This window comes from Zootermopsis nevadensis, unplaced genomic scaffold, assembly GCF_977971745.1.
Source record: "Zootermopsis nevadensis isolate Lab colony 2312 unplaced genomic scaffold, Znev_1.0 Znev_ptg000007l, whole genome shotgun sequence".
In the NCBI taxonomy this organism is placed as follows: Eukaryota; Metazoa; Arthropoda; class Insecta; order Blattodea; family Termopsidae; genus Zootermopsis; species Zootermopsis nevadensis.
Genome location: NW_028259139.1, coordinates 13,652,844 through 13,672,782, shown reverse-complemented (window position 1 = coordinate 13,672,782; position 19,939 = coordinate 13,652,844). Strand labels below are relative to the sequence as shown.

Here is a 19,939-nt window from a genome sequence, read left to right as displayed (position 1 = left end):
CCCCCCGCAACTAATAACACTGTCGCAGTAATAGGAAGTGTTAGTGTTACTTGCATCTGTCTTCTCCTAAGTGAATAAGAATACACTGAAGCAGCCATTTTAGGGTTTTCAGAGAACCAATCTTTTGTAACTCGAGACGTAAGCCACGTGGATGACGCGTGAAGGCTTTGTCTGTCCACCGAAGAAAGCGAATGACGATTTCACTGCCTCAAATTCTCACGGTCTTTAAACAAACTAGACGTAAGTGATAATGAAACAGGGAAATGTCAAGGTCAGGCGAGGATGAAGTCGATTGTCTTCTGGGATTTTGCGCTGTGGTAGACCAGTGGTATTCAACCTTTCTTGTTCGCGTACTCTCAGACATAATTTCTCTTCAACTTTGTACCCCAAAAATCGCTGGTGTATAATTCAAGTTATACATAGTATATAATCTACATCTAAAATAAAGTAAATAAATTACATTACTGATTTTTCAGTGTTTATCATAAAATATTTTTTTTTAAATTTCACGTACCCCCTAAGATGTCTTCGCGTACCCCAGGTTGAATACCACTGTGGTAGACGACTGCTGACGTTTCAGGCGATGACATGATGATGGAGTCAGCAGATATTTCTGAAACGTCGGTAAAACCCACAGAAATCAAAGCATAGTCTTATTAAATTCTATCCTGTTTATTGAAAGGGAGGAATATTTATCTTATTTCTTTCTGGCGTAATTTCGAGACTGTCTTTACCTCAAATATACAGCATCGAGCGATAGGATAATTTTTAACGAAAATGATAATTTGGTAAGGAAATGAAAGGAAGCGACATTTGCATGGAGGGGCTGAAGAAAACCACGAAATTCATCATTCACAATAGCCAGTCTCCGCAATGAAATTTTAACCCGGGATCTTCCACCACGAAGCAGGGCCGCTAACTATTCAACTGCGTTCAATTTCAGTGTTCAAGGGTGCGGGGAGATCATTCTTGTTACGGATGTGAAATTTCAGACAAATAACTTGTCCGACTTCGATGTGCGTGAATCACTAGAATTCTGATGTTATTCGCACATCAAAGCAATCTCTTCCCATTATCAGTGCAGTTTATTTATAACCCATTCACTACGGCTAGCACTTAGGCATTACAGCTGCACAATGTAAACCTCTGGCCTTCCGGGAGAATTATCCACCAATTTTCCTGCTTGACGTGGGGATCTTCCAGCCCCAAGGCACCCACGCAGACCTGCACATATAGAAGATGACACACGCACTCACCTTCGGTGGGATTCAAACCCAACATCGCAGTGTTCAACGGAGAAGACCCACGCCTCGGGCAACGTGATCTGTATAATTAATTAATCCTTCAAAGCCCAGAGCCAGCTACACGTGCTAGCTACTTAAACAACGTAACATGAACTTGGTGTAGCTTAGCACTTCAGAGTTGCAATAGACAATAAATCCACACAAGGTTCCTCTATGCTTTTGTCTTTGTTATTGTCCCTTCCACATGCCTCCAGAGATTAAGTTCCCCCTTTCTGCCCTGGGTTCCCCTAACACATTTTTCGATCTTGGTTATCAAGCTTTCACTACTTACCAACCTAACGTCTTCACTGTTATACTATCCTTATCAGAAGGGTGAGAAAGCATTATGAGCTTTTCCTTAAGATTAGTTATAACAACATGAACCCATTCAATGTTCTGAGGTCAGATAAACTCTTATCACGTTTTTGATAACAGAACTTGCCTTTCATATACTAGCTCAAAGACATCTCTAAGTGTAGTCTGTGATTCCACAAGGTAATGTTCATACATGGCAATGCTGACTAGAATTAACCCTTCAGAGAAATGAATTTCTAAGCCACTCAATTCAGCAAAAAGCATTTAAAGTAATCTATATGAAGGGATATACATGAAAGGTAATGTCCCTGTGCTTGAACACATCATAAATGCCCAGCAGCAGGTTATAGAAGTAAATGAATTTGCAGGTAAGTAAAGCTTATGGTAGACCAACATACAACTTAATATTCTTATTATAAATTATCAGGAAAAAAGATATAAAGCCAGAACCATACTGATTAAATAATTGTACTAGAAGTAACAAAAACTCATGTATCATAATAATAATTATTAACCCTGTAAATTTTACCCTTTCAGTGTACCCAATGCAACAAAAAGTAGTAAAATTAAATGCCCCTTTTTTACTGTACAAAAACATAAATAAAGAAATGAATGGCAGAGAACAGACACCTGATGATAGATACAGAATTCTAAGTAATTAAATTAAAACCTAATGACACAAAAAAGCATCTGTTAGAAATAAAATAAAATGGAGATCTTACTTTCCTGACACTGCATTTAAAAATTTCTTCTGACTTGTTTTCATTTCTGTCATTCCTTCCTTAACCCCTTTCTTCCTGCCTGTTTTTGTCATTCATCAAAACATCCACTCACCAATTTATTCAACCATTTCTTTCTGTCTGTCTATCAATCTTGCTTGTTTATACGGTTGCCTAACATTACTAACAGATCAGAGAAACATAATATATACATCTTTATTACATTCCATACATCCATACACCAGATGACAACAGAATGTAAAATAAGTCATTCATATTATTACGAAGGTTTCTCATAATGTAAGTAAAGAGTTTACGTAAAATAGTGATATGTTAAAAGTAAATCTGCACATTGCATACAGACATAAATCAACCTTAATAAACATCATGACTTATTTGTAAAATTATTAGAAATTCATCAACAGAGTGAGAGGAGTTTGTAATTAAGTACTGTTTTTTAATGCTAATTCAAATTGTGCCTTTTATTTATAAGACTTGTGAGACTAAATGGCAAACTGCTGCTCAGCATATTTAAATAAATTCATATGAAAATTCATGTATGTTTACAAATTTCTATTTGATAATTAAAATATTTCCTTAATTTTTTTAATATAAGGCTCTTTTTATGACAATTTGTGCAATTTTTCTGCTTTGTACAAATATCCTTTAAATCCTTTATACAGATTCTCCCCATTACTTCAAGAAAGTCATTACGGTTTGTTTCAAACACAGTTAAAAATATTTTTGAATATCTAATCGTGATGAAAAGCTTTAAATTATTTTGTTTTGAATTACAAATAAACCTTTCGAATAAAAAAAAAAAGCTTTTTGTTACAACAGGAATTAGTAATTGGTTTTATAATTGATTATTTAAATAATATTTTCTGTTAAGAAAACCTTTCCTGATAATAATTAAAATGTCTTCTAACTTTAAACTTCTCATTTGTATCACCTGGTCATTTAAACGACACTAAGTTTTAACCCAGAACATACCCAATATTTTTTAAATAATTTGTTTTACCTTTCAAGTCTACATACATGGTGGATATACCTCGAAGAACTAAAAACTATCTAGCTATCCAGAAGTTTGTTTTCCAGTTGTGATACTGAAGGTTTCAATATCCATGTTGTTTTAATGGTCAGTATACAGAATTTCTCTGTGTTGTTTTTACAGTTTTATATAATCAATGGCTTATGTACTGAGCTATGTACTTTGCCTTCTTCTGGGACAACATTTATGTATTTGTTGTGATTTGAAACAAACAAATAAGAGTCAACTGTGTGATACTCAAAAACAGTATAACACTTCATGCCATAAGCAGGTAAGTGTATTTTAATTTGTTGTACAACACATATTCTAAAGCATAAAATTATGCATGCTATAGAATATAGCATATGGTGTATTTAACTGTGTAATAAAATTGAATTTTAAGTGATTTGTAAAAAGAAATGGATTTATATTTTAACCTTTAAAGGCCCATTGTGTTTTTTAAAACAAAATGTCCAGCATTATTCTTAGCTGGCCGACTATAACCTTAAAGACATAGTGCACATCACATTATGTGGCATCCTGCAAGTAACTAGCAGCTTATTACCACAAGGTACCACATGTGAAAAGATGAAACTTTTGAGTGCAGCTATTCTCTAAATGGGCACAAGAATTACTATTGGTGTATGATGGATATCTTTCATGTCTAAAGGAACTATTCAAAACTTATTTGTTGATACTTTAACACAAGTATTTATTTGCATGGAATCCCTAAATAAAGCACACAGGAACATGTGTCTTTGGACCTGCACTGCAAAAATAATATTATAATCAGCCTACAAATAAATAAAAATTAGTAGTTCAAATGTGCTCTTTCTGATAAAGTTATTGAAATTCTTTACAACCTTGTGCTCAATGTTTATTTGAAACAGCTGAAAATAAGAAGGCAATTACAACCTACTAATCTTAGCTGTTAAGAAAGAAAGGACAGGGGCTTTCTTGACAAGAAAATTTATGAAGGTCATACAGTCTTCCTTCTAGATTATTCTGACATTGTTTTCATGGATTAGGAACCAACGAAATGATCACAATGCAACATGATGGAATGTACACTGTGTCTTATAGTCTACAGTAAGCCAATTAGTGATGTAAGTGCTATGTCTTAAAAGACACGATGGGCCATTTAAGGTTAAAGAACATCCTTGATAGTCTCTGGCTTGCAAAGTTTGTAATCTGCCCCATAACATTAGTGCTTATTTCATTCTGTGTGCATGACTATACACAAAATACTCCTACATATCTATGCATACATACACACATGCACGCAAGCACGTGCGCACACACACTCTCTCCCCCCTCTCCAATCTTAAATACAAAGGAAGATAACAAATATATAATATGCTACCAGAAATTAATTAACAATAATCCACTCAGTACAAAGAAGTTTTAAGTCCTCCTTTGCTTACGTCATGTATAGTTCACATGTGATCGAAAGCTGGTATCTGTGTAGCTGTTAGGGTTGTTAAAAGTTAGGCAAATGCTAGATAGTCAAAAGATTTGAGAAGCTTCTGATGATGGTGTGTTAGACTCAGGATTACAAATTCTTGAACTTTAGACATCATCTGGTATTTAAAAGAAAAAAACGTTTCAGAAACTGTTTCTGTTTCCCTCCTCAGGCGGTCCAGTGACTGTGGTTTGCTCTTTCTAATAATCCAAATGAGTAGATGCCCCTTTGCTTTTCACCTGGGGATGGAAACAGATATAGTTTTCTGAACGTTGTGTTCTATTGAATACCAGACAACGGACAAAATCCAAGAATTTAGTAATCCTGAGGATAGCAGAAGTTGTTTCAACCCTTTTTTCTGAACATAATATTATTTCTGAACACAGTCTTATGGCTTGAAGAGTTCAGATCAGTAGAAAATGGTTTAATTATTGTTTGTTGCTACAGAGTACCTTCGGTTTTTCTTTAGGTAGTAATGTCTGAATTTTAATTTCAGCTTCCACATAACTTCAGTCCTGAAGACTGTACTTTGAGTTTTGAAAAAAACACTCCACGTAAGTTACCATATTCTACCTACAAGTAATTAAACACCGTGGTATATCCACAGTATTTTCTCTGAGCAGTCAGCTATTCCTGAAATAACAAACATTGGCTATACAACTTTTATGAAGTTACTGACAAAAATCAACTCAGGATCATTTCCTTTAACAGCACTTTATTGATTTGTATTGAATATTGATGACCAATTTTAGGCATGTTAAGAGCTAAATGTTACAAAAATGTGCTCAATATTTTTTCCATGTAACAACTGAAAAACTGCTAAATGAATTTCATGAAATTTGGCACTGGGGAGTTTTACTGAGACTCATCAGTACTTCCCTGTTTTTTTTAAAAAATAGGACAAAAATCACAATCACATTATATGAAGACATGCCTGAATTTTTCAGTGTAGAAGTGATTGAGTGGGGAATCGGTGTATGGGGAATTCTCAGCCATACAGTCACTGACACAATCATGTGTGGAATCTTCATGATAACATCATCACCCAGACTGAATGGTCATTGACTATCATCACCTGCACGTGAGTTATGGGCCCGTTTCAAGCAAGACGAATGCCGGATTCACCCTTTAATAGACTACGAATAGACTTCGCCACATTACAGGCACTTGATCCTGTTCTTTGGGCACCCCATTCTGCCCTACCCCATCCTGCCCCAAGTATACTCTTTCAAATTAGGATTATTCCACCAAAAATGACATCATGAAAATAAATCAAAATATTGTGTTTAAGACTTTCATGAAAACACCTTGTAACATGCATCATTCAACAAAGTGGATATGAATAATGAATAGGTCTTACCTTCACTAGAAGTTGAGAAAAATTTATAAAATGTAGGAGTAAAATCCAGCATGGGTAATATTTCAGAAACTGTAACCACAACTTGACGCTGACTAACATGACATAACCTTGTGCTGTATGCTAATGATATTTCACCCGGTCCCGATAGATCGCAACACATTGCAGACGAATTAAAGTCGATACCCTGTTCTGGCCCGTAGCCCCGTTCTGCCTTGATCACCCCTATACAAATAACTGAGAACGTTCGAAAAGGTTCCTTGTCTTTATATACTATAAATTATTAGTCTAATTTATCTACTTTATGTAATGGGTTGATTTATTTGTAATATTTCACTAGTTTTTATGAACCATTATTTTATGTGAAACCTTTATAAATATTTGCACTTGTATATACGTATTGTTATGACTTATTCCACATCATATTTTCATCTGTCTTACTTAATGACCTATGGAATGTAATAAATATACACGTATGTATGAATGCTGGTTTGTCCAGTTCAGTCACAAAATAAAAAATAAAGAATAACAGTCCATAATTTCAGTTTCTTTATAATACATTACTAAATGATTACACAGTTCTTAAAGGTTTCATCAAATAGTATCTTTCATGAGTAAAATCAGCAACATCCTGTTTCTGAGAAAGCCACTTAATTTGATGGTCCACCAAGTGGAGCAGAGTAGAGTTTCTTAAGTCCTGAACCCACAAAACTTTTGACTGGCTTGGGATTCCTCTGGTCACTTATGCACACAGAAATGCTTGTAGATGTCTATGTAAAGTGTCTGTTATGTTCTATTTTTCATCTTTCCTAAAGTAATGCAATTTTAAGGTAAAAATATGAAAAAATGTTCAAATTATTTTTGTATGTAATATAACAACATTATTGAACAACCTCAAATGATTCAAACTAAATCGTAGCACCATACAGACCAACAAAAATGCATTTTCATAGCAGAGTGCAGTGATGCACAACTGGTGTTCTGTGGCACACAAGTGTGCCACGGAAGCCATCTGGGTGTGCCATGAAATTTTCACCTCATATTATAATTATAGCCATAATGAGATAAATAATTGTTTGTCTTGTTTTCTGTTCTGTCTCAGTTTTCATTTTCTTTATTATGGTTGGGAAGACAATATCTACTGAATGCAATTGGAAAGTAACACAACCAATTTTTAGCAAAATATATGTACCTCCCCTTTACTTTTATTGCTACTCTATATATTTTTCTGCAAAGAGAGGTGACAGTAAATGGAAACCACATAGCTATTAAATTGATTAGAGATTTTCATAATTAGATAATTATTGATATTTAGCTTTATTTTAAATCTAATATTTTCTCTGCTCACATTCAATGTTTGTAAATGATGATTATATTCCATAAAAATATTTCATATGCAGTGGGATCTTTGGGTCATGGGAAACTGATTTGGTTACTGTGAAATAATTACATGTAATCTACATTTAAAAATATGAATAATCACCTTTACATTTTAATGATTAAATGATATGTATGAATATATTTTAATTTATTTCAAATAATGAGTATATTTAAAGTAAATGACAATAATAAAGACTGATAATTATGAACATCAGACAGAACATTTTTTGGTTGGGGTCAATTTGTAAGAAGTTGTCATGGCCAGTCAATGCCATAAACCATCTACCCTTCCCCCTCACACAAAATACAAAATGGGGTTGGTGTGCCGCCATGACTGTTTGATAATATTTAATGTGCCATGAGTGTAGACAGGTTGTGCAACACTGGCATAGTGAATGAAGTGAAAGAGGAAGATTATTTACTGATGTGGACTAAAGTCAAATGTTGCACTATACAGTAATAGATGCTTGTTCAACTTCAACTGAATATCATAGCAATAAGGTTAACCAAAGTTGGAAATGTGTCTATAACATTTTAATAAAATTCCCATATATTACATTTCATGAAAACCATTTCAGCAATTCTCAAGATGTTACATGTGATGGATAAAGCTAATTAGTTCATTTTTTGAACCTTGAGTTGAAAATGCATGTAAAGAAGTAAATGCAAGTGAATACAGATTCTATTAAGATTTTATTTATCACGATTCAAATACTGCAGTTTCTTAGAAAGTCGTGAATATTGAGTGTGTAACTAGTACTCTAGTTCTCTGCTTTCATGGCTGCTGTTTGAAGTGACAGTTTGCATTTTGTCTACTGCCCAGCAGTTTACTATATTATCATGATGCCTTTAGACAGATAACGAGAATTATATGGGATGAAAATGAATCAATCAGGCATCTCATTTATTTGACAAAGATGTGTAAAATTCTATATAACAAAAAATTAATCTACATTAGTGTTGATGACAAAGCAGTTTTTTAAAATATGTTGTTTTTGAGAATTGAGGTATGTGAGTCCAAGTCATTCATCAAAGAATATTTTTCACATGGTAACCACAATAACAGTTACTGTTTTTAGGATGCCTGTCAGAGAAGATACCAGTAGAGGAAATAAAACAGAGCAACCAGACTGTGCAACTCAAGGCTTATCAATATAATAATATTTATGTTCTGCCTTCATTTAATGTCACAATGACAAATATTAAATGGAATGGTACAGTATGAAACACATCTACTGCCTTCATATTCTAGTTTCCTAGGACAGTCTATATTTTATTCACTTTCTTTATGTACAGTATGAATGCTAAGATGTTCCACATACTTACATTCACATAAATGAGATCCTAGTGATAGGTTTAAAGCCTCCTGTATTTCAGGAAGCATGGTTTATATTAATATCCTGTAGCATTATTAATCAAATATTAATATCCTGTAGCATTATTGATCAAATATTAATTTTTATTAGAATTACTTTATTGTTTTGATTATAGCACCATATTATATTTCTTTCAGCATTAAAAATAAAATTTACAATTGATAATGAAAGTGTTTGCATTGATATTTACATAACGAAGACCAAATATCTCCCACCTGAATGGTCTATATTTTATGACTGTTTATGGTACAGTCAATTGATTGAAGGCAAATATGTACTGTTGGAATACATAGCCACAGGGAGCGACTATATAGAAGCCAGAACATTCAGCTTCATAGCTCCAGCTACCAGCAAATTGGGTAAGAGAAACAAGACATCAGAATATGCCATATCATTATTGAGACAGAACTCTCTCTCTCTCCCAAATAGGAAAAACACAAACTATTGATATAAGCCAGGGTTTTAAAAGATTTGGATCAGAGGGCAAAATTATAAATTTACACAGAAGACTTTGTCTTGACCACATAAATAATTACATGTCAATTTATTTTAATGTCACTGCTAGTGTATGATTTTGTTGTTTTAAAAAGCTAAGCCCACACCCTTTCTCCAAGCTAAAAACTCACCTATGCCTTGAAGCTTTTGCGGCGACTGAATGTAATAAAATGCTCTTGACACAGCTTGTCGCCCACGATGATCTCATTTTGAAAGTCACTCCTTGTTAACTCTACAAATCTTCTTATTCTTTATGTTTACAGCTATCCTTCTTATCCTTAACCTCAATCTGAAATGTGAGGATGTGTCATGCCATTAGATAGGGTCCTAGGATCACGTCAAGTGACAGGCGCTTGTGTACGTGGTCATGGACCTTAGGGTTCTGTAGAGTTGTTTGCTCAGTGCATTATTTCCCTTTGCACTTAGAACATATTGGAAATTTTGTTAAACCAACATACAAGTCTATATAAAGGCCTGCATTCTTAAATAAGAATTAAGTACTGTTGTCATTATTGGTTCAGTCTCTGAGATAACTTCTAGATAAAATTATTCTGTCAGCTTTATTATATGTAAAATTTATCTTTACAGTCGAACTGTAAAAAGGTATACATTTTTACCTAAATAACTTCACCATCATCTCAGAAGAAATTGTTTTTAATTTGTTGACCTCTTGTATGTTATCCTTGTAAGAAACAGTACAACTAACTAACTGACTAACTTCAAGATCAAGAAATCCAGAGTCTCCAAGACAGAGAGAAACAAAACATAAATGCCAAATGTCAAAATTAAAGATCAACACCATGCTAATCTGCTTTTTGTATTCGAATTATCCATTACAAATATTTTAATAAAGTCTGTACACATTTACATTATCCAATATGTAAAACATTAGGCATTGTTACAGCAGAGAACTGGTATTCACACACAACTAATGCAACATAAAGGAATACAAACAGATACAGAGGCTCTGGCATATAGGCCTGACATAGTACTTAGAAATAAGAAATATAAAATTTGTATACTGATAGATGTAACAATACCATTAAACAGGAATATAATAAAGAAGGAGTCTGAAAATAAATTAAAATACAACAATTTAAGTATATAAATTCAGCGAATATGGAATGTGAAATGTTTTTATACCTGTAATTATTTGAGCCGCAGGAATTGTAGCTAAAGGACTTAAATAAAAATCTTGGAACATTACCAAGAATGCATTCTATAAATTCTCAAAAAAAGCAGCCACGTTAGGAATATCACACATTAAAAATAAAGTACTATAACCAGAAATTAAGCTTGAGGAGTGGGGTCACCAATGATTCAAGAGGAAAAGTGCCAGGAAGACCTGTGAGAAGGAAGAAATAAGAATAAGAATAATATAGATTTTACTGAAGTACTGAGGAAGTTTATGTAGCCATCAGTATTGTGTTTGTTTTAAATAAAAAGTAAATAAATAAGTACCATTCAATATATGTATAGAATAATGTTACAACAGTTGTCTTTTAAAATTTTCATCCAGTTCCTTGTCTGTTATTTCATATTGTATTGTACATTTCTTCAACAGATCCATGCAATAAATCTCCAAATTCTTCTGAAACACTGACATATCTGGACCTCACTTTTAGACCAGACCTAACACTTCACATTCAGAAGTTGCCTGCTCAATTACAAGTGCATGAGTATGAGGTGAAACAATGTTTCAGCACTGATTGCAGTATAGATCAGAGTTTTGAGGACTGTGTACATGTAGAAACTATTGAAGCAGGACCAGAAAATGTTGAAGAACTAACAGTGCCACTCAACATAGCTGAGAAGTATGGACATTTCTTCTACATTGTTTATGCAAACAGCAAGATATGTGAGAATGGAACTTGTAACATCTCTTGCACTGGAACACTAACAAGTATGTTAACATTTTAATGTATATCTGGAAATTGAGTTTAATTCTTGAGAAACTCCCATAAACATAAATAGTTATATATTTTTACAAATTACAGTGACTGTGATGGAAATGTCTACCTCAGATGGCAAAACTGTCAAGAAAAGGTGAAACATTCATATGTGTAGAGAAATAGGAATTCTGTTTCACAGAAATGATGTTTTAATTAACCAGCTAAATAAATATTGACTACTGGAAAATACCAAGTGACATAGAATTAGGAAATATTTTGAATTTACTTGAAACATTTATTTGACATATTTCAACTAGTCAGTATCGGTATAGATATTTCAGATCAAGACTTCAGGACTACGGTGATATGGCTGTCTGTGGGACTACTCGTTTTGTTGGCAATTGGATTCCTGCTTTGGAAGGTGTACATTGCTAAATTATTAGCAGCAGGTAGGATGTAACTGGACTTAAGTGATTAATTTCTAAATTTTAACAAGGTGGTAATGATTTGGCAACAAAATTATAGCACAAAAGACTTTATAAATGGCTTTAATTATTCTTAATGGAGAAAATAATTCATGAAATAAGACGAATGTGCATAGCCATCAAATTTTGAAACAAGCACTGAATTCATTATCTGTGTATAATGCATGCATTTCTATAAAAAATTACATTTCTATGTTTTTTGGCTAATAATGACATATTTTTGGTATATAATTCTGTGACTTTTTTTCCCCTCTTCTCCCTCAGCCCTGTGAACTTACTAATGGTCAACAGGGAGTGTGTAATCTTATTTTTCCTCTTACGCCCGCGTACTCTATTCACAGGGGCACGTTTAAAATTATAAGAACAGAAATGGTTTCTGTACAAATATGGCTTTCTATGTTTCCAGCTGGGGCTATATATAACCATACCATAGATTATCCCAAGTGTTGTTATGTTAAACACAGAAATAATGGAGCTGTGCATAAAGTTAAATTTGTGGGCAGTGACAGGGAACCTTAGAATGCTCAAAGAGTTCCATGAAATACTGAATGGATGTACATATGATGACATACAGCACTTCAGCATAGCATAAAATGTTATGGAAAGCAAGTATGAGTCTCACATTTGGTCCATTGTATCTGTAACTTTCTACTACCAGATACTGAAAATAAAAACCCACAACATAACCTTAGCCTGTATAGTACCAGGCTTTTCAATTCCTGCATCCCCTGCTGGCCCAACTGGAATCCCATAGTTATGTTGTGCTGCAGCCGCCATTGCGAAGACAAAGCATTGCCACTGTCCACATCATCCTCAGCCTATTCCAACTACAAATTTGAATATAGACAGCCCAATGATACCTAAGTTGGTGCCTTAGTAATGTTAGTGCCATTGTGTTTTGCAGCATAGCTGACCTGAATCCAATTGTACCAGCCAGTTCTATCTGGATTCACAGCGAAGTAAAAGTAGCAGGTGTTTCGTAAATGTTTTAATTCATACATGGAATGATAGTAAACCTTCAAGTATGAAATTGAGTACATACACTTCTTTCTCAGCCTCCACAAACGATCCGACTTCTGCTTTTCTCTGTAGGTGGGTGAGGGTGATGGGTGCATTATCAGCATAATAATAATAATAAAACAGGTTTTAAATATTTCCTTTCAACAGAAAAGGTGTCTGGTACTTTCTCTCATGCACCAGTAGTTATTCTTGTGCCTCCTTGTGTCTGCAAGCTAATCTGATTATCTCTTATTAGACAGAAAATAACTTATGTTCCAAACAATTGGCTCCCTATCTACAAGTTTCCCTCCTGAATCCTGACCTAGATATAGTCCTGAAATCTTTCTTTTTCTCAGAAATATTTTAAGGGCCCTACTATTTATTTATTGATTACAACTTAAGCTATGTAAAATAGGAAACTAATTTAAGACAACACCAATGATAAATATACAGTAAAATTACCATCATATCAGAGCAGCCACATTATTAGCATGCCAGTGACATGAACACTTACAGAATTTGTTGCTTCAGTAAATCCCAAAATAGTACAAGAAAAATATTTAAAAACTATTTAATTATGTAAAATTCCATATAGGTATGTCTTTGGAACTGCACTGTAAAAGTAATGTTATAATTAACCTACAAATAAATGCAAATTTGTATTGAAAATTTTCTGGAACATATAACAGTATGAGGAGCTATGACTGACTATAGACTGGACAACTGGGATTCATTCTCAGACAGAGCTAGAGGATTTTTGTTCTATCCTCTGCATCCAGACACGGCTCTGGGGGCCTAACCAGTCTCCTGTATAATGGGTACTGAGGTACTTTCCCGGGTGTAAAGCACAGCCGGGGCATGACACTGACCACTCACCCCCATTTAGTTCCGAGGTTAAGGATGAGTAGGAGCTATACAGCTCTCCACCTAAATGCCTACATGGTGTATAGTGGGACAACCTTACTTTTTGATTTTTATTTATCAGTGTGAATCAGTAGTTTAATTCTGCCCTTTCTGGTCAAATTATTGAAATATTTTACAGCAGTGTATTCAATGTTTATTTCCAAGTTACAGAGTATAGACTAAAGTTATAAATACAAATGTTAGCTGTTAGTTGTTAAGGGTGGCTGTGTAAAAATATTTTGTAGAAGTGAAAAGGTCCTATTAAAACATCATGAAGGTTATAAGGCCATCCTCCTGGAGTACACTTATATTATTTTCATTGATTAGAACCCAATACAACAGCCATATAGCCAAGACTGCATTGGGCTTTCAGGCCAGTTGGATGATAAATAAATTTATGTTTCAATGGACATGATTATACAGGCAGTATACCAAAAACTGTAATCTAACAAGCCACTTAAAAGAAGGCTGCAGTGTATTTTAAAAAGTATCTATTCAAATATCCAATGCTTACCAGGTAATGAGTACTTCAAATGTCTTATGACTTTGGTTATATATGTAGAATGTTTAGTAACAACTTAAACTGTAAATTTGAAAGACAAAGAGTATAAATTAACGAAGTTTTCATTTGCAGAAGTTCATAATATGAATCGCCGCACAGTTCTCCTGCTACATCATCCAGTACACAGTGTTCATACACATGTAGTGACCTACCTGGCAGAGTTTCTCGAACAGCATTGTAAAATAGATGTTCTACTTGATGTAAGGGACATTCATCAGACTGAACATAAGGTGAGAATAACTGTCTTAGATCTCAATGTAAATGTTGGACAACAGCAAAAAAATCCTGCAAGATAGGACAGAATTTCCAAAAGTGTGCAATTTTTGGAGGTGTTGGGAACTTTCATATTTGCATCTGAGAATACTGCAGAATTTTACAATTTTAGAAACATAATTTTCATCAAAAAATTGCATGGTACAAGAAGGTAAATTGTATTGCACATGAGCAAGCATTATGCAGAGCAGGATCCTCATTTAGCATTTTTTCACATATGTTACCCTTTCCTTTGTTAAGTTTCTATAGTTATAACACTATTATCACATTAATTATTCCAATTTAAGACTTTCCTTAATTCATTTTTATAATCCTTTTCCTGCTTGGGAAAGTTAAAGTGGAGATATCAACATATTTCAAAATTAATATCTGGCTTCCATGAATGTAACCAGTAGGCCTCATAAGAATGAATGCTAGTACTATGAGAGAACACAGTAGGTCTCTGAATTGTATTATTTATATAGAGGCTTAGTCTACATGGAGTAAAATATACATTTCTAACACTACAGCTGGACAGGAAAGATGCATGAGGTATGTCAGAGCCACTACAGTGTGACACGTTTAATACAGCGAGGGTTCTGAATTTCTTTTTACCAGTGGTGGACCATGGGATGATATTCATGCCTGACAAAAATCACATGGCAGCAGACATGTTAAAATTAAAATATGAAAACGAGACAAGTATAGTTTTTTTTAATAAAACAAATTTATATTATTGATATTTTCCTCCTAATCCAACACACAGAAGGTAATGAAATTTTGAACATATTTTAGGACATGTCCTATACTGTTTGAATGTCAATAATCATGTACCACATGTTCCTAAGTCGTGTTATGCCATACATCTAGCAAATCCACCTTGTTTCACTAATTTTCATGTTCTTCAGGCAAACTCTGCCTCTTCCTTTTGGGGTTGTGTCATCAGGGGAAAACTGCTGAAGACATGGGCCTTCCTCATTCCTGAGCTGATGTTCAATGAGCAGATATGTCAATTACTGATGTAGTCAGTGATAAAGATAAGGTTGATAAGGATCATGTTCTTTTGGGCTGTGACATTGTGTGATAGTGTATGTAGACATCAATGGTTTGGAGAAACACTCTATACATCTTCAGGGATCAATTAAGAGGTTTGGAAAGCAGCTACTTTATACAGGGTCAGTTTAACACTGTCTCCTGGAATTGAACATCACATAGTTGTTAACACACTTGCTTTGCATTTAGTTGATATTTGGCTTAAAATTCAGGTTCTTATTTAGTGTCACTAAGTCCCACAACAAAAATACAGAGATACTACCTTAGCCCTATTGCTGTGATACATGATTCTGCTACCTTGTTAGAAGCATTTTAAGTTGTATGAACATGTAATGTAACATTAAAACAATATATATACATACACAAGATGTTTCATATTAGGCCATAACCACATTTTTCCACACCACTTGATACACATCTTTGAACAGTGCAAAATTTTATATTTTATATTCTATAATAAATTAATTTTGAAAACTGTCATTAAAAAGAACAAAAATGAATGTATTTTGCATGATCTGTATGACTCAAAAGTGTAATTTTGGACTGGATTAAAAAAATTATTTAGAACTGAAATTTGGCAAGATTTTCTGTTGTCAAATCTTTTTACAGTTTCTTGACAGAGAGCATTTTGAACACACACACAGACACAGGGGAAGCAAACAGTCGAGCGAACAGATAATTAAAGGGGCGACTGGATAAATATTCTTACATCTTGTAATTTGCTTCATAGTGAAGGATTTGGGCTGGGTGTGTAAAATATATGTAACTTTAAAATGTGTTGAGCTTCATGATGTTACTGCTAACATTTATTCTCTCTTTATATAGGTATCTATCCTTCTGTGGGCCATTCTTAAGCCACCATTCATTGACTTTTTAGTAAAAGATCTACAAAAGAAGATTTTTGTCTCCTGGGTTGTTACACTATGTAGTATGGTTGATGTCCACCAACATTTCAGAGGTCATACTGCCTCTGTCAACAGGGCTGATGATGGAGGCAGTATGACCTCTGAAATGTTGGTTAACATTGACCAGACTACACAGCGCAACAATCCAGAAGACAGAAATCTTCATACTCACCGCTGTGAAAACCTCAAATCCTACATCTACAAAAAAGTTTCCCCAGTATAAACAAAACAAACAGCCAAGCAGGAAAAATTCAAATCTTGCTAGTAAAAAGTCAAAAACATAAGAGTATTGGATTTAGAATATAAATCTTAGAATCTAAAAGAAATTTGTTCTTCTTCCAGGATCCAGTACTCTGGTACAGTTCAAAAATGTCTTCAGTAAGCTTTGTTGCTATAATTTCTTCTCCACCATGCAGTGACGGACAAGATGCTATATTCAAGAATATTCATATACTTGGTTTGAATTTTATAAAGGAATTATTATTTTGTAAAACATCTAAAACAAAACTATTCAACATCATGCTGCCTTACTGCAATGAATTTGGCATTCCTGTTTTGGCAAGGCATCTTCAACGCATTCAGCTTATGCAAGACATTGATAGCATGATTTCTCTAATCCATGGAAATACATACACTTTACTTTCTTTCTGCATTAGACAATCTCTATTACATGAAGTACACAACAGCTTGAAAACTGATGGAAAAGATCTCAAGAATTCTATTGCAGAAATGGAAAATATTTTAAAAGAAGATGGTGAACGTACATGTGTCTTAAAGGGTCCTGTATATGAAGGGTTGAAATCCTCAAATGAAACTCAAGTAAAATCACTGAGTTTAAGAGAACCAGTTGCCATAAAAAGAAATGAAGAGCTGTGTGATGAAAACAACACTCCAATATGTCATGTCATAAATGATGATGAATTCCATATCTCACACCTGAATTTGACTGGACAGGATAATTCACTTGAAATGGTATCAAGAGACCCATATTGCTGGGTTCAGAATTCAGAGTTCTCTTTTGATGATCTTAAGCTTTAGACCAAGTTCAGAAGAAATGTCACATATTAATTATGTTCTCTATTCAATTATCTTTATGACAAACTAGTTTTTAGATGCTCTTCACATTTTAGCATTAGAGAAGAACATTCTATGGGCCTACCACATATGCCTCTTTGTTTGTTTGATTGTTGCATTTCTTAAAGTTGTGCACAACCTCCATGTCAAGGAGTGTAACGTTTGCTATCTCATTACTGACTCTCATTTGTTTGTCTTAAACTAATAAATTTCATACCACTTACGTAAGATCATACGTCCCTCTTCATTGTACAAATGCTCTTTAGCGTTGAATTTTGTTTGGTTTTATTCCGCTCACTACGCGTATATGAGAACATTGGCCGGGGGGTGGGGGCAGAGGTATACGTAGTTTGATGGGTAAACCTGTAAGAAGACGTTCACTATGACTGAAAAGGTAGTGTTTCATTCGTGTTTCTACAACACTCTGTCAACTTTTAATGTTGTGTAATCATTAAAAATGACAATGGTTATCAATGATAAATCGCGAGAGTACATTCTCGGCTTGCTTTAAAGCAACTGAGAACGACCAGGAAGCTGGGGACAGCCGATACCAACATGTTAGTCTACTGCGATTGGATGAAACGGATATTTTGGGCGTGTTTTAAGAGGGGACAGGAATTGGATCGATTTTTTTTTAGATTATGGTGCCACAGAATTTCATTAATCCCACAGGCAGCTTCAAATGGCGGATGTTAAGTTTGTTATGGATTTGATAGGGTTTTGAGGAACTGGTAAGGAATTTGCCTTCGACAAGCTGGGGATTGTCTCATACAAGATTCGACCAGCATGTTGCTTATAATATTAATTGCCAGCTTTGTCATGAGTACTTCGTGTTTTTACTTTCGTTAAGGTACAGAGATTTCTGGTGTTGATACCGATTATGCCTCAGATAATTCGTTGATGCGATAATTGTTCCTGTGCTCAGGCGTCATCTTCACGCTTCGGCCAGCTTGACCCTTGGTGGTCACGGAATTCCAGGCTAGGTGGGCCCCAGAAAGAGACTGCACGCAGAGAGGAAGGGAACTCTGCCCCGTAGTCCACAAAACCAGGATCACAATCGGCGATGACTCGCCTTATCACTTGTTGAGGGCAGCCAAATTCGGAGTATTTCGAACAAACATTCGCGGACAGCCGACATGGGGAGATTCTCCGACTTGTGGGTTGGGCGTGGGGCTAACAATTGTCGACTGTGAGAATAATAAATTATTCCGAAATGTTGCGCGTAGCCTCTGACTGTGAAGGCTTATTTGCAAAGACCCAACAATGGGAATGGTCTGGTTGGTCATATCAAAACCTCACCTGAAATATACGTTTCAAACATTCTATTGATGCTTCACATTTCTGTCACAATTATAGTGCATAATTTTGTATATTATTTTTTCTTACGCATTCTGCGAGCTCTGCTTGATTCCTAATACAAAATATACTGGAGAAATACCCGTCAAAAATAACAACAATCTTTTGAAACCCATTCCCATGTATTGCACATTACACCCGAGACTCAATGAAATTTTATAAAGTTAATTCCTCCAATTTTCCCTTCGTAGCAAAAAAGAAAAACCCCGTTTCTGTTAACAAAGATTGAACTCAAATGCAAGCGCAGTGCTGGTGGAGTTAAAACTGTATCTGCAATTCTGTAGTTCAGTGAAGGGTTCAAAGAAAGAATAACTAAACACTCACTGCATTTCAACGATGGGTTCATGTCTCTTACCCCCCTCAACCATAAGCTAATCCTCCAGACAAAGTCATTCCTCAGTCAGTAATTGAAAACAACAAAATATGCAACTGTAAACGTTTCCCTGAAAAGTACTGAAGCTCAGTTCAGTTCCATAGCAGTAACTTATGAATAGATAATTAAATTCAGTGTATCTTGCAGTCTGGATGTCTACAGTCGAGGGAAAAAACTCTACATAAATTTAATACAGCCCTGTATAAGATTTTAATACAATCTATGGCCTATTGCTGCGTAATTAGTAATTCTTATGTATGTTGTAAACCTTGGTGAGTGACGTTTATACAAAAAATGTACTTACTAATATAAACTGTAAATAAATAAAGCAAGCATTCCCAAACAGTAAATCTGAAGCTGTGTGTGTAATACTAATATATTATAACCTACCACCCACTCTCAGTTTGCTCAGCTAGCTCAGGGGACTCCAGGGTCGCCAACGGGGATTGAACACACAAGAAGGTAACATCTGCGTGGAAATCCAAGTATCTTTATTGCGTCTCCTTCCTCGAAGAGACAGAGCCTGAGAAAACTCCACCACACTTGCTCACACAGCCCTCATTAAAAGACCAACCCAAGTACACAATTGAAAACATGCTAGATATCTGGACTCTCCAGCGAGGTGTCAGCTGTCAAGAATTAGTAATCCGATTGTGCATTAAGTGAGA

General features: G+C 34.7%; 1 protein-coding gene across 5 annotated transcripts; it reads left to right on the top strand.

Moving 5' to 3' along the window:
* The first annotated feature begins 11 nt into the window (after nt 1-11).
* On the top strand, nt 12-19,621 carry LOC110829718 (uncharacterized). Of its 5 annotated transcripts, XR_015533943.1 has the most exons (10): nt 14-1,966; nt 3,492-3,639; nt 5,306-5,363; nt 8,626-8,760; nt 9,060-9,281; nt 10,982-11,320; nt 11,642-11,758; nt 14,331-14,488; nt 16,811-18,273; nt 18,468-19,621. XR_015533943.1 is itself a non-coding variant. In XM_087344358.1 (9 exons), exons 2-9 carry the CDS (start codon nt 3,505-3,507, stop codon nt 17,504-17,506), a joined length of 1,851 nt encoding a protein of 616 aa, XP_087200484.1. In that variant the 5' UTR covers nt 12-1,966; nt 3,492-3,504; the 3' UTR covers nt 17,507-19,621. The 5 variants fall into 5 exon arrangements, 4 of the variants coding, with proteins under 4 accessions (XP_087200484.1, XP_087200483.1, XP_087200486.1 ...); XM_087344358.1 differs by having other exon boundaries at nt 12-1,966; nt 11,651-11,758; nt 16,811-19,621; XM_087344357.1 differs by having other exon boundaries at nt 16,811-19,621.
* The last annotated feature ends 318 nt before the right edge of the window (nt 19,622-19,939 follow it).